At 36.1% G+C, this 14,490-nt stretch overlaps 2 protein-coding genes across 3 annotated transcripts; one reads left to right on the forward strand and one right to left on the reverse strand.

Moving 5' to 3' along the window:
• Positions 1 to 1,860: 1,860 nt before the first annotated feature.
• On the reverse strand, positions 1,861 to 6,496 carry LOC117403481 (dnaJ homolog subfamily B member 4-like). The gene is made up of 3 exons (XM_034005615.3): positions 6,004 to 6,496; positions 3,950 to 4,524; positions 1,861 to 2,977 (listed from the first exon to the last, which is right to left on the reverse strand). The coding sequence occupies exons 1-3, from the start codon at positions 6,212 to 6,214 to the stop codon at positions 2,750 to 2,752; spliced, it is 1,014 nt and encodes a 337-aa protein (XP_033861506.1). The 5' UTR covers positions 6,215 to 6,496; the 3' UTR covers positions 1,861 to 2,749.
• Positions 6,497 to 7,446: 950 nt separating this feature from the next.
• Positions 7,447 to 13,446, forward strand: LOC117401001 (mitochondrial adenyl nucleotide antiporter SLC25A24-B-like). 2 transcript variants are annotated; one of them, XM_034924143.2, is made up of 11 exons: positions 7,447 to 7,555; positions 7,713 to 7,836; positions 8,402 to 8,528; positions 9,243 to 9,330; positions 9,802 to 9,955; positions 10,178 to 10,336; positions 10,452 to 10,589; positions 11,261 to 11,368; positions 11,810 to 11,977; positions 12,407 to 12,545; positions 12,918 to 13,446. In XM_034924143.2, exons 1-11 carry the CDS (start codon positions 7,533 to 7,535, stop codon positions 13,097 to 13,099), a joined length of 1,410 nt encoding a protein of 469 aa, XP_034780034.2. In that variant the 5' UTR covers positions 7,447 to 7,532; the 3' UTR covers positions 13,100 to 13,446. The 2 variants fall into 2 exon arrangements, with proteins under 2 accessions (XP_034780034.2, XP_033857279.3); XM_034001388.3 differs by having other exon boundaries at positions 9,844 to 9,955.
• Positions 13,447 to 14,490: the final 1,044 nt, after the last annotated feature.

A 14,490-nucleotide genomic window follows, 5' to 3' on the forward strand; every position in this document is an offset into this window, starting at 1 on the left:
ATTTTAATTCTAAATGGAGTTGTATCGCCCTGTATACTTTATGTACTCATTTATCGTGTTTTGTGATGTATGTTCAGTGGTAACAGGTTTTAAAAAGTCTAAATATACAGTACTTGTTAATCCTTCCTGTCTCAATTTCCCCATCAGCTTTCGTCTCTGAGGAATATATTGTGTACAATTACAAAAATAATGTTCCATGGATACTGTTGTCTTGCACTGTCATGCTTGCCTGTGATATTAAGGAATTTATTAATGGTGCAATGTCCTATTCTAATTCTATTCCAGATTATTTTCTCTCTTTTATTTTTACACCTGTTTACCTTCTTGTCAACCACAATTTCTCCCTTTTTTATCACTAGTCCACTGTTCTTGCCATTTTATCAAAACCATCCTCTTGACAATACTGTGTACCTCTGAAATCTTCATGTCTATTGTATCCTGTTGTGTTGCATTTTTTTTGCCATTAAAACTGCTCTTTCATTTCCCCTTATTCCGATATGTGCAGGAATCCAAATAAAACTCATTCCTTTATAAAAACAACCCGTTATACAGATGTGTGATTTCCCATACTAAATCCTGTCTAGCGTTAGATGCCCCTGATCCAATTGTCATAATAGAAGTCATAGAGTCTGAGAATAGTATTACTCTGTCAGGTCTGACATCATTTATCCATTCCATAGCTAACAGTATGGCAATCATTTCTGCAGTAAACACCGATAATTGATCAGACAACCTTACTGATTTTCCCACATCAAATGTTGTTACATAGAAAGCTGATGACACTCTTCCACTATCAATATTCTTCGCTCCATCCATATACGTGTGTGTGTATATATCATTTTTTTTCAATATACCCTTCTACTAGACTCTTTCCTGTTGTTTCATCTTCCACCCCTTGTAATGTTTCTCTTAAAATGAATTCTATATTCGGCTTTATTAACTGTCATGGTGGTATAATTGGCATACAGTTATTATTCCCACTTTAGACCCAATTTCAAAGCCTTGCTTATCACTCCTAAACTTCAGATTGATTTATTGTCTGGCTTCATCCTTTACAACCCTCATCACTGAATACCTTGTTGGATAAGAAAACAAATGCCTATATAGTAGATACATATTCTGAATTCTTTCACACTCTTCTAGATATAGATCTGTCACTTTAAAAAAAACAATGTATCTTACATATCTTGATTTAAGTTTTCATTTGCCAGAGAAAAACTGGACTGGCTTTCATTGGAACCCTCCAGTAGAGGATGACGTGTTGTGGCAGGCAGCAGGAGAGAGCCCTGCACATAATTAGAGGGGGCAGGGCAAAGCCATGCTATAAAACATATTTGTTTTGTTCTATTATTATTATGATTTATTTATTTATGAAGAGGACTGGCAACATGGATGGGGAAGCACCATCTCACAAAACCTCGTGCAGAAGGTGACCATCTCCCGATTTAATTCATTGATTAATTTGTTGCTAAACAGGAGATGGTCATAAAACCATCTGCCGTTTTTGAGGTGGGTGTTCTAGAGGAGAGAACAGGAGAGAGAGGAGAATGAAACTAAACTAAAATACAAAACTATAGGATCAGTGAAGGTGATTGCCCAGCTTGACCGAGGTATTTGTTTTGGTGTTCGTGACTTTGTTTTTGTTTAATTTTTTTTTTTTTTCGCTCTGTGAGCAGTTGTTTTTGTGTTTAAATATTTTATTTATTTGTGTCTTGTTAATAAAAATAGCACTGCAGTGTGCTTTGCACCGTGTGTTTGCAGTTCCTGTTTCTGGCCTGACATCACCACTCAGTCATCCCTGTCACACACGTATACAAGTTTTTTACTATAGAATGAAATTGATGAGCAGAAACAGGTGTGTACCATATATTGACATTTCAAGTTTAATTTTAATTCAAAAGCTTTTCCTTTGAAACACAGCCACAAATATGGACATAATTTCAGCTTTTTATCTGTGGGGAAAGCCCAAATGGGAATTTTTAAGAAATGTGAAAACTATTTAGGTACACCAGATTGTCTAATCTCAGATGAGTTTCTGTTGCTACGTGTTGCATATTACAATATTAACTCAACTGGAAGTGTATTCATGAATTTGCTTACAGCCTGATATTATTTAAAACATGACTTTGTACCAGCATGTGGTTTGCATTATTGTTTATAAAGTTGCCATAGCAAACAAGGAAGATAATTATAACGACTGACCTTTTCATTGTGAATCCACACCGTGCTATTAATAGAGGCTTCCAGCATTTAAAACATTATTACATCATGCCTGTATTTACCACGATATAAGCCACAGTCACTGCAATACCAGACTGCAAAGAAAAGGGCCATATGTTTCAAAGCAGAGCTCAAGCTAGAAATTCTGTAGGTACAATAGTTATAAACACATTGTTTAAGGAAACTATTAGTTCAGCAAAGCAGCCACACTGTGAGTCAGTTTATATGCATACAGTAGATTGGCACACTTTCTATGTCATGATGTTTAGTCTCAATGATTGTAAAAAAAGAGCAGAACATCTGGTATTAAAGCCCCAGCAGACTGTTTAAACATTAAAAGCTTTTATTTACATTTTTGTTTAATTGCTGCATGCACTATAAAAAAGATGCAGTATTGCTAAATAATATTATATATATTATTTATATATATTGCACATTCTTTGTATCAAGTCTGTGAACTGTTTGTTTAGTCCATAGAGTATAAATGATAAGTGGCACTGCTGTTACAACACCCATCTTCTGCAGGTTTTCAAGGCAGATGGCGCTTCAGAACATCCTTTGTGGATGGCGGGAGACTGTCTGGAAAGTTGACTTGAAACTCTACAACAAGATCACCTCGCTGATCTGGGCTTTTGGGAAATGGCAGTCCTTGACCAGCAAGAGTTTTTCGCATTCCAGGTTTGAGTACCTCATTTATCTTCAAATTGAATGATTTCCCATCTATTGTTGGCACACTGATTGAACAACCACATAACGCCTGAAAAAAAAAAAAATCAAAACATACAGTCATACCTTATATTATACAACAACCTGGCACCACTCTCCCATTGTTTTCTGTGGAGGTCAGTCATTCTGTTATTACATAATAATAACAGAAAAGATGACACTGATTAACAACACCTGTCCTAAAACCACTAGAGTGCTGGAGAACAATAAGGCTATCGCCACATCAATGACATTATCCCTTAAACATAACACTGCACTATTAATGGAAGTGGTGGTTTTTATTAATATGATTCTCTAACATATCTAAAATAGTTCAAAGTAAACAATAAGATATGTATTAATGCTGCCCATGAAGCAATGCTGCTGAATAAAACACCGACATACAGCATCATTTGGATACATACAGTAATACATATACTGTTGCAAACCAGATAATGACTATTGTTTAAGATGAACAAATTGCCATCATAGCAGTTTTAGGTATTCAACAGGAAATTGATATTGTGCTGTTTTTCTCTATGAATGTGAACAATGTTTACATTCCCCATTTCTGTTTTTTTATAGCTGTTACCATGGAGATATTTGCTCTTTACTAGGGTTCGTTGATTCTTTGTTAATTTTCTTGTCAGCTTTTTACCATTAAAATGGTTTTATTCCTTTCACAAAATGTGCCTATGCTTTACAAAAAACATGTGACCATACGAATTTGACTACATTTCCATTCTTTCAGGGACACTGGAGGTGGAAATCGGAAGTCTGTACTCCAGAACAGCACACACATGCATTACGTTTCAGAGTTCCTCATGAAACATCAGTAACGTGTGCAGTCATGGAAAAGTAGCACCTGTTACTGAACACCAATCGTCAGCTCTGCTGTCTTGACAATACTGAATGAACAACGATATGAACATAACTCCATTGTACAGAACACATCAGGGATTCTATTTGTGAGGGACTTCAGTGTAGTCTAACAGCTTTGTGTAAGGCCATTTTTGTAACCTACCTGCCGCAGACTGACCCAAACAGGGTAAATAATGTTTGACCCTTCCCTTTTGAAGTGTGCGTGAGGTTTGTCTTTGATGACGAAGACGATATCTGCAGGGATTGTGTTGGGCGATTCATCTCCTTCCCTGGGGAAGGTGATCTTGGTGCCTTCCTTCCACCCACGTTTGATCTCAATGGTCAGGATTTTGTCCTCTGTTCTAAAAGACCCGCCGTCGGGGTTCAGTCTCTTCCTGGAGATTTTCATCCTCTTTGTGCAGCCGCTGTAGATTTCCTCTAGGGACACTTTCAGCTGGTGGTTGATGGCAGGGTCTTGCCTGCGTCGAATCTGCCCACGCCCCCCATGCCTGTCTCTCGGGAACCCGTTCATGTTGAAGCTGCTGAACGAGCTGAAGGGGTCCGCGTCCACTTCCATATCATCTTCATCCCGGCCGTTGGCTGCCCGTCTCCCAAAAAACATTTCAAAAGGGTTGGAGCCCCCGAAAAATGCAGCAAACGTAGCATGGGGGTCTCCATGGAATGTGTACTGGAAACTGCCTTCCTGTCCATCACCACCTCCAAACCCTCCTTTAAGCCCTAGTAAAGAAAGAGCAGATTTAAGATAGTTACTCCCTTGTGCCTGAATGTCATTTCATATAGTTGGACTCCATGGTAACCATCTGTTATCAGCAGGGGTCGGCACAATGTCAAGTGACGGACATTTAAAAAAAAAAAAAAAAACAACAACATCTTGGCCATGGACAAATAAAAGGAAGTTCAATACAATTATGAGTGTGTGTGTGTCAGACGTATTCACAACCACGGACACTGATAACTCTTGCCATGGACATGCATGTCCATGTATAGACAAGTTACCGACCCCTGGTTATCAGTATAGTATAGGTACTCCTCTCAAGACACCTGCTAGGCTGCTAATTAGTTTCCCTACATTTAGATACTGATATAAATGCTAAGGAAGAAACGGGGGGGGGGGGGGGCACCTTAGATTGCCATTTAAGCACTTTTATATAATATATTATATTTGACCAAGTGTGGATTATAAGAAATCTAGTTAAAGTAAGAGTAAGGGGCTTAATTATTTTGCTTTTCAACTACAATTAAATAAACAAAGTTGGTCAAAACACATGCTGTCTGTAAGAATCTAATGTCCATTTCCTTCTGGAAGTCATCAACAGGTATTAATAAACATGAATTATTAATAAGCATTGCTACATCCTTGCTTCGTTTTATGAATATGGCCCTTAATATAATTTTTTTTTTTTTTTTTTTTTGCAAATTACATTAATCAAAACTGACCAAAAAACTGTGCTCTAGAATATGTGAAATAGGAATAATAATGTCATGTCTTTCAAAATGGAAGGCATACTTAAGAATTAAATTCCTTTAAAATAATACTGTAATATTAGCTTCAGTTTTACTACAAATAGGCAAAGAAATTGTAACAGTTTTCCAACAGATACAATTCCTCTGGGCAGGCTCTGACTGGTTCTAATCTATAAAAAATATGGCAATGTCATTATTCTGAACCACTAAGTAGATCTCGTGCCAGAATATGACTATCATGACTGACAACAAACGGAAAAAACTCAAGTTATTTCGTGACATCACGTTAATATGTCCATTCCCGGCACCGAGCCAGTGATATAATTGCACCGTCTTCTCAGGCGTATCCTCACTTTAAAACCTTGATCTTTGCGAGTATAGGAAAATACCAAAATACTGTAGGCGACTGCTTTGAGCACAGAATATACAGCATAAACAAGTTAGTTATCCAAAGTTTGTTCTTTGTATTTCAACACATTCCCCTTAAGTTAAAGCAGACTGTGTTGGACGGCAAATAGGCAAAAAACCATTTTATTTATTTATTATTATTATTATTAATATTATTATTATTATTATTATTATTATTATTATTATTATTATTATTATCGTTGTTGTTGTTGTTGTAAGAACATTTTAAAACAAGACCAGACTTTTTAGGGGATCATTTAATTTCCCTATAATAAAACAACAGCTCTAATAATTTATGAATACGGTAATGAGGTGAACACATACCTTCTTCTCCAACTTGGTCATAAATCTCCCTCTTCTTTGGGTCACTAAGCACCTCATAAGCTTCGGCAATTTCCTTGAATTTCTCCTCTGCGTTGGCGGACTTGTTTTTATCAGGGTGCCATTTCAGAGCTTGCTTTCTGTAAGCCTTTTTGATGTCCTCGTCTGGTGCTCCTTTTTGTATCCCCAGAATTTTATAATAATCCTTTCCCATTTTTATTACTTGCAACCAGCAATTCCTACTGCTTGACAGGAACCTTTGTGGAAACCTGCCTGCGATTTATGTTACAGCAAGGCTTTTCTTGTTCAGATATGGCGCTGGCCGGAAAGTATTCCTAATAATTACATGAATGATGCCCTACACCCCAAAGATAATATATACATGTATTATTTGTATTTATTTAGTTAATGTTTAAGATGACAGCACAACTCGCCCCTCTTCGTTTATTCCCCTTTGCTGCCCTTCTTTATATAGCCTAGCAATCCCTCCCCTCCACGTTGGAATTCGGTAGCTCTTTCTAGAAACTAAGTGCTGAAACACGTCATTTCCCATACAGCTGGCCAAAACATGTATTCCTTTTTTAAATATTTGGGGTGCTACTTGATTATTTTTAGGGGCCTTCGGGAATTATGCTTGGTTGTTTCATTTGTGCAACAATAATGATTTGTTTGTGTTTTTCTACAGGCTGTTTATTTCATGTGATTAATATACACTACACTTGATGTAGCACTTCACAGTTAGCTGTGCGTTTCATGGTTTCCCATACCGGTACAACATTGATTTGTTACAGGTAAACAGTGTGGGTTCTATGCAACGCCTTGTCGGTCCCCCCCAAAAATGTCTTATTAAGGGACATTTTACGCCAGTTTATCGAAAGTTTGTGATAGATCAAATCATTCTTTCTTTTTACTGACTGTAATCATTAACTCTGTTAACTGGTAGTTCAAATTGATTAATCGTTATTGTAGAAATGATTAAGGGAACTTTTCTCTGTCAGATTGTAACATGCCATGTAAACATTCTTGGGTTTGCTCAACACCGGCGATCGGTCTATGGTAGCCGCGGGTATTGCAGCATTGAATGTGATTGTTTAAAAAGTTAATTTAATAAATAACTCAACATGCACTGGCAATTTAGCCTTTGGACTTCAAGAAAGATGCATGTGCAGTATATTAAAAAATGCAAATATCAAAATGATAAACCTTGGTTCAACCTGAGCTTTGTGGGTGACTAGGAGAGCCCAGTGGCAGAGAAAATGCCATGGAGCACATTGCTGTGGTGGAGGTAGTGTCACAAACAAGCTTTCATGTCTTTCGTGATCTTCACAAACACGGGATTTTATTTAGTTTTGTTGAGGTTATTTAAAGGTTATTAAAAGATGAAAAAAACGCCTTTCGTTGGTTATGACGAAGCAGCGCCATCTGCTGAACAATGAAGTTAATAGCAGCTAATTCAACTGGATTGATTTTAGGAGATCCTACTGCAGGACTGAAGGAGAAAAAAAGACTGATGTGTTCGACAGTGTAAGAAAATGACTCAGCATCCTGACAAAGGGTATGTACACACAAGATATAAAATATATACATATACATTTTTATCACTGAACGTTTAAAATAAAATGTAATAAATACGCTCGACCTGCATATAGAAATGACATTACAATGTCATTCTGTATGAGCCTAGGATGTCATTTTGTTTTTTGTTCAAACAGTATGGATAAATTCTTCAAACTGTTCCAGAAGTTAGACAGCAACAATGATGGTTATATCAGAGTAGAAGAGTTGCACAGTGAAATGAAGAAAATTGGAGTTGTGTCTGCTGATGACAAGGCTCGGGTAAGAGTTTGATCACTTAAGTATTTTATACCCAGTCTCCTGGCTGCATTGCCACTTAAGTATTTTATACCCACAATCCTAGCTTTAATTTCTGATATAGAGGAAATTATTTCAATTATACTGAATGTCAATGCAAAGCTGCTAACACTCCAGGTATAACGAAGGGTACTTTTACAAAAATGTGTTTTGAAATAGTCTATTCTATTCATTCTAATACAATGCTACACGAACAAACGAGCAGCAGACCTCATTCGCGATTCATTAATTTATCTCACTGTAGTGGGACAGTCCAACACAAAGAGCGACGGAGCATTTCTAGGAAGGTGGTTTTCTGATTGCTTTATTGTTTGTAGCATTGTATCTACTTGATGATATTGTATTTGGAGATGCTGTAGCTGATGCATTTGGCATTACTTGTCCAACATCGTTACCACATGAAGGAGATGTTCAGCTGGTGTTGTTGGACGTGGCCATGTGTATAGACACGCTGTATGTGTGGAATTGAAAAGTGAAAGGTATCATTGGACGCTGGTGTAAATGGTTTATCACAATTGTTCTTTTCCAGGGCATCTTAGGCGTTTATGACACGAATGCCGATGGGCGTTTAGACTATGATGAGTTTCTTAGCTACATGATGGACACTGAAAAGAAATGGAAAATAAACTTCCAACTAATAGACAAAAATAAAAGTGGTAAGTAGTGTGGTGCATTAAATTGGCTACATAACTGTTTAAGGTAATAAGGCTGCACTGTATCTGCATTGTAAAACAATTGTGAGGGTCTGGAACCAACTCCCCAGTAATGTTGTTGAAGCTGACACCCTGGGAGCCTTCAAGAAGCTGCTTGATGAGATTCTGGGATCAATAGGCTACTAACAACCAAACGAGCAAGATGGGCTGAATGGCCTCCTCTCGTTTGTAAACTTTCTTATGTTCTTATGTTCTTATGACTGGAAACACCTTGTCAATTTTACTGCAATTTAACATCTTCTAAAATTGAATTGTGACTTCAGTGAATCCCTGTTTTGTTTTCCTGTCAAAATCTAGACGTAATCCATTTTTTTAGCAGGCAGCAAAGTAATGATATATATATATATATATATATATATATATATATATATATATATATATATGTTTGTATCTCTTCAGTGTTAATACATATTTACCTTTGTACATACAGATTCGTTTTGAGCCAGGTAGCAGCATCACTACAATGTGCTGTTAGATAGCTGTAAACCATTCTATTCTGCAAGTTCTTTCTGGGGAGGTAATCTGGTGTGTACTGAAGTAAGAGGTGAAGGAAGTAGCTCTGTAATAGACCATGAAGGTAGAAGTTTTGGGGGAAAGGTGGAATAATATTAGACTTGTTTTATATTCATATTCATTTCTTTTTTTTCTGACTATTAGGGTTTGTTGACCAGAACGAAATCACAGAATTGTTCGAGGAATTAGGAGTGGAGATAACAAAGAGACATGCAGAAAAATTAATACAAATGTAAGATGTGTGTGTTTGTTGTCAATGTCTGGCATGCTTCTGCTTGATTCCTAAAAACACACCATAACATTTTATGTCAGACTTGGAATTAGTATTGAGTGTTTGTAAGGGGAAGTGTGAAGAAGGGCAGCAGTGTGGAGTAGTGGTTAGGGCTCTGGACTCTTGACCGGAGGGTCGTGGGTTCAATCCCCGGTGGGGGACACTGCTGCTGTACCCTTGAGCAAGGTACTTTACCTAAAATTGCTCCAGTAAAAACCCAGCTGTATAAATGGGTAATTGTATGTAAAAATAATGTGATATCTTGTAACAATTGTAAGTCGCCCTGGATAAGGGCGTCTACTAAGAAATAAATAATAATAATAATAATAATGCTCCAATGTATCTATTGGGAGGTATTTTGTATTAATCTATTGTTGCTTTGTATTCCTTCATTTAAATAGCACAGTAAAATGTACTATGTGATATCATCAGGTTCCTAGACAGAAAAACAAAAACATGTATTGTTTTTAAAAGGATGGACAAGGATGGTTCCATGACTGTAGACTGGGATGAATTTCTTCGCCACATCATCCTGAATCCAGTCGACAACATAGAAGAACTTGTTTCTTCTTGGAAACGTAGTATGGTAAAGACAGTTATGAAAAGGATGCATCCCTGAGGTTTATGTGTTTTCACGCAGTTGTAAATTATTAAAAAAATTATTTTAGCACCTTGCTGTATTTTCTTAGTAGTTGTCTAAGGAAGGTTCTTAAAAAAGTCTTGTTTTATTTTACCAGTCAACATTGCTAAATTGTATGGATCATAACTTTGGTTCCTGTAACTTAATGAAACCCCCTTATTTCTACAGGTATTTGATGTTGGTGAAAGTTTGACCATGCCAATGCAATTCACAGAGGAAGAGATTCATTCAGGAGCCTGGAAAAAGATGATTTTTGCTGGTGGAGTAGCAGATTCAGTGTCCAGGACTATCACTGCACCAATAGATCGCTTAAAAATCCAACTTCAAGTACGTTTTACCCACTAGTTGACCATTAGCTGTGCATCAAGCAAAAGCTATTAAAAATAGATAAGGGTAAAATAAATACTACTGGGTCTTGAAAAGAAGTTCTATTTTTCTTCAGGTGGATAGTTCCAATGGTATCTTGCATGGCTTAAAACAAATAAGACCAGATGGTTTAAAGTCTCTGTGGCAGGGGAATACAGTGAGCATTCTGAAAGGAAGCCCACAGTCTGCTTTTCAGTATTTAATATACAACCAGGTATGTATTATTCTTAGCACATGTGCTGTACCATGCATTACATTTCATTAGAAGATACAGAGCCAGATTTACTTTTGCTACAGTGCAAACTTTGCTCCAGTTTTTTTCTAAATCATATATTTTCCCAAACTAATTATAAACAACTTATTATAAAATATTTAAAATGAACCATTCTTTATTGCATTTGACAAATGACCATGCCCATAATGAAACATAATATAATTTGGCCCATGGCCTTGTCCATTGGCGCTCGATAGCTGCCCCTATATGCTGGCCGAACTATGATGTAATGTATATTGATTGATGATAACGAATGCCAGCGGGCAGAACAAGTGGCACTCTGGGCCACCTTCCCTCTAGACAAGGCACACTGCAAGGTGGAGGCAGGGATAGAGGAGGACCAAACAAACAACAAGGAGGCCTAGACATGAGGGTTATTTATAGGAACAGGTTGATTACGAATGTGATTAGTGGGTGGATTCTCCTTTCAGAAACCCAACATAGCTTCCAAGAAAAAAGTGGAGCAAAAGCTTAGTATATCTGGTGTATGTATTACTTTAATAATACTATATGTTTGGGGCTACCATATCTAAAAAGGCTTTGTGAACAGGCACAATATAAGACTACACTATTCAAAATAATGCTGACGTTTTTGCTGGGTTTCTCTCCAGATAAAACTCTTTGGTCATGTGACAGAAGACAATTTAAATATCCATCAGAGGTTTGGCCTGGGCTGTGTCTCTGGAGCAGCGGCGCATGCAGTATTTTACCCCTTAGAGGTAATGTATTAGAAAATAATAGCCAACAACATGGACACTGCCTGCTTAGTAAGTGACTTTGCCAAAGGTAAGAATGCTTTCCGAAGGAGAAGGTAAATTATCAAGCATGTAATGCCCACAGAAGAATGTATTAGGATCATTATTACAGTATTCTTAATGTTAAAATTACAGTTTTTTTAAATGTTCATTATTTACACAGATTAGTCCTCTGAGATACAGTGTAGATTTAAATAGTGGCTTATACCAACGTGGTACTGTATGTTTCTGGAATTAACCCTTTAGTCTTTTTTTTGCCCCTTTCAGTATTCTTTTGAAAACTTGAAAAGTGGCCACATTTTATAGTTAAAGAGGAAGTCTCATTTGAGCTTTTCAAGATAAGTTACAAACGTAGTGATCTGTTGTATCATAAAAAAATATTAGTAGGTTCTTATCTTTTTTTAGATTTTAAAAGTCAGACTGAACCTCCAGGCGGCTAGTGTGTACACAGGCATCATCGGGTGTGCTAAATCCATGTACCAAAAGGAATCAATACATGCCTTTTATAGAGGGTTTAAACCCAGCATCATCTGTATGATACCATATGCTGGTACAGAGTGTGCAGTCTTTGAGGTGGGTTTACATGAGTTAACATTTTAGAAAATTCTCACTAACACTTTGCTTTCTTGGCTTATTCTGGATGAACATCCTATATGTACAATGTATTACTAAATCATGCATAATATGGTTATACAGTATGTTTTTTTTCATATTTTATAATACAGAAACCATTCAAAAAATAAAAAATAGATTGCTGATTGACCCACAGTCGTTGATTTAAACTCATTGCATGCATTTTCCATAATTTTTGTAATTACATTATTTATTTTTTAAATGGCTTTATTTCTTTGTAAGATATAAATGAATATTTTAGTATCCAGAATATTACGGTGATTATTATAATCATATTACTTTAAACTTCCAAATGAAATGATCTAATAGATTTGTCTTTGCAATGAAGGCACACTTTAATGTTAACATATTTTTTTCTGTTACTTGTAGACAATGATGAACTGGGCAGACACAGATCCAACACACACCAGCATCACAAAACTGTTTGCCTGTAGCTCTGTTGCATTTGCTTGTGGCCATGTGGCAAGCTACCCCTTAGCTACCATCAGAACTAAGCAACAAGCTCTGGGTAGGATTTTAAAGTAGATTCAATATACTGTACTTTGTTTTCATCTGTGTAAATCTAGTTTTATGAACTGTTTTTAAAATTAGATTTTGCCCCTGTGTGTGTGCACTGTCGCGCTCCTTTTAAAAGTCCACTTGCTATCAAAACAAAAATAGCTCTAGACACTGTCCTCTGTTGAGTTATGCCGCATAGTCACTGTTCTGGTGATAATAATAATAATGTGTGGTTATCTGTGTGGCATTATCATATACCAATGGTAAGATAAAGATCATTACGGTCATTCAAGTTTTTTTGAGAACAGCCTAAACTGTTAACCATCTTTCACGAGGAAACAAATGTAAGACAACGTTGATCTGTTTTTTATTTCTCTTTCAGCTCTTCAAAATACAGTGAATACATCAAGTGTTATTGAAATGTTTCAAAACATCTACATGAAAAGTGGAGTTAGAGGGCTATACAGTGGAATGGGAGCCAGCTTTGTGAGGGCATTTCCATGTGTCTATTTAAACTATCTCATAACTTCTAAACTGGAATTTTATTTTTCTTTGAACACATGACTGGTTTGGTTTTGTATCTTTTTTGTACAGTTTCAATATTATAATACATCCAAATGAATGATGCATGTAATGACAAGGAGACACTCTATTTTAGCCCCTGCAAAGGGACTAAACCTGAGCAACTGAAAAATAAACCTTTTGTATCTATTGTACAGAATTTAGAAAATATTTTGTACATTTTAAATGAGTAGACTTTTATTTTTTTGTATTTAAAGTTCAGCTGGAGAGAAAAGTGTAATGAATAACTAACTTTTTCAGAAAACATTGCCTAAGAACTCATAACATTGTATTTGGATTTTTGTTCAATTATAAATGAAAATGTTGAAATATCAATTAAAGTCACTAAACATGCATTGCAAAGCATTTTATCTTGTAGGTTATAACAATTGATATTGAATTGAATTGAAAATATTTTACAATGAGCCTGAACAGTGCTTCCTGCATTTCCCTATATAGTAAAACATATCTCGAGGTTCCATTTCACTATTGCGACACAAAAACTGCACCACAGCTAGCCTGCTTCTAAATGCTATGTACCAGTTTAGAACAGTTTTATTTCATTTTAAAAAATCAACAGGCGTTTCATTAAGTATTTAAATAATTCACAAAGTTTCTTCAACTGATAGATTTTGCTTTAAGAATGTACTTCTTTTTTTCAAACCATTCTATATTACTAGCTGTAAATTAGCACCAGCATTATAATCTATTTAAACATTTGAAAACCTACTATAGGAGGGACTGTTGTATTGTTTTGTTAAAGGCGGCAGACAACAAAAACCTCATGTTTGAATCATCAATTGGCAGAGCTCTTTGACACTAAAGTACCACAGGGAAAATCTATATATTTAACTAACAGCATCCAATCTAAAATCCTATGTCACCTGAACATACGCCTGCAACAAGCTTACATGATGTACTGTTAATTTACCTGGGCTCTTAAGGGTTAACTTTGGATACATTTGATTATAAAAATGGTGTCTATCAAAATATTGTTGTAATACACTACATAGTATTTCTAGGGAACATAATAAGATAGTAAAAACGGAAAACAAAACCATCTCAGTAACATATAATGTGGTCATCAATTTAAAGTTGCATAGTTACAGTTATCGACGTAACCATGTGTAACCATATATATTTTTGTCTTTCGAAGCTTAAGCTTATTATTCAAAGGCTATCATATTATCATGAAACTAAACTCAGTTGCAGTTAGATGCCGTATACAATTGCTTTACTACTCCTAGAAATGTTGCACTCCCATTCACTTCATTCATATTATGTCCCAGTGATTTACTTTTCCAATTCATTCATATTATGTCCCAGTGATTTACTTTTCCAAATGTTTTGGTATGAAAAACATGGTGAAATTCCATTAGCAATACTGCACCAGG

This window comes from Acipenser ruthenus, chromosome 10 (genome assembly GCF_902713425.1).
Source record: "Acipenser ruthenus chromosome 10, fAciRut3.2 maternal haplotype, whole genome shotgun sequence".
NCBI classification, from domain to species: domain Eukaryota; kingdom Metazoa; phylum Chordata; class Actinopteri; order Acipenseriformes; family Acipenseridae; genus Acipenser; species Acipenser ruthenus.

What these genes read in the sequence shown, in the direction of transcription:
- LOC117401001 (XM_034924143.2), top strand. Translation starts at nt 7,533, where the DNA reads ATGACTCAGCATCCTGACAAAGG. An exon ending in CTTCTTGGAAACGTAGTATG is followed by an intron (nt 9,956 to 10,177) that starts GTAAAGACAGTT and finishes TTATTTCTACAG; the next exon opens with GTATTTGATGTTGGTGAAAG. An exon ending in AACTAAGCAACAAGCTCTGG is followed by an intron (nt 12,546 to 12,917) that starts GTAGGATTTTAA and finishes TTTCTCTTTCAG; the next exon opens with CTCTTCAAAATACAGTGAAT.
- LOC117403481 (XM_034005615.3), bottom strand. Translation starts at nt 6,214, where the DNA reads ATGGGAAAGGATTATTATAAAATTCTGGGGATACAAAAAGGAGCACCA. An exon ending in TGACCAAGTTGGAGAAGAAG is followed by an intron (nt 4,525 to 6,003) that starts GTATGTGTTCAC and finishes TTTCTTTACTAG; the next exon opens with GGCTTAAAGGAGGGTTTGGA. An exon ending in TTTGGGTCAGTCTGCGGCAG is followed by an intron (nt 2,978 to 3,949) that starts GTAGGTTACAAA and finishes TTTTTTTTTCAG; the next exon opens with GCGTTATGTGGTTGTTCAAT.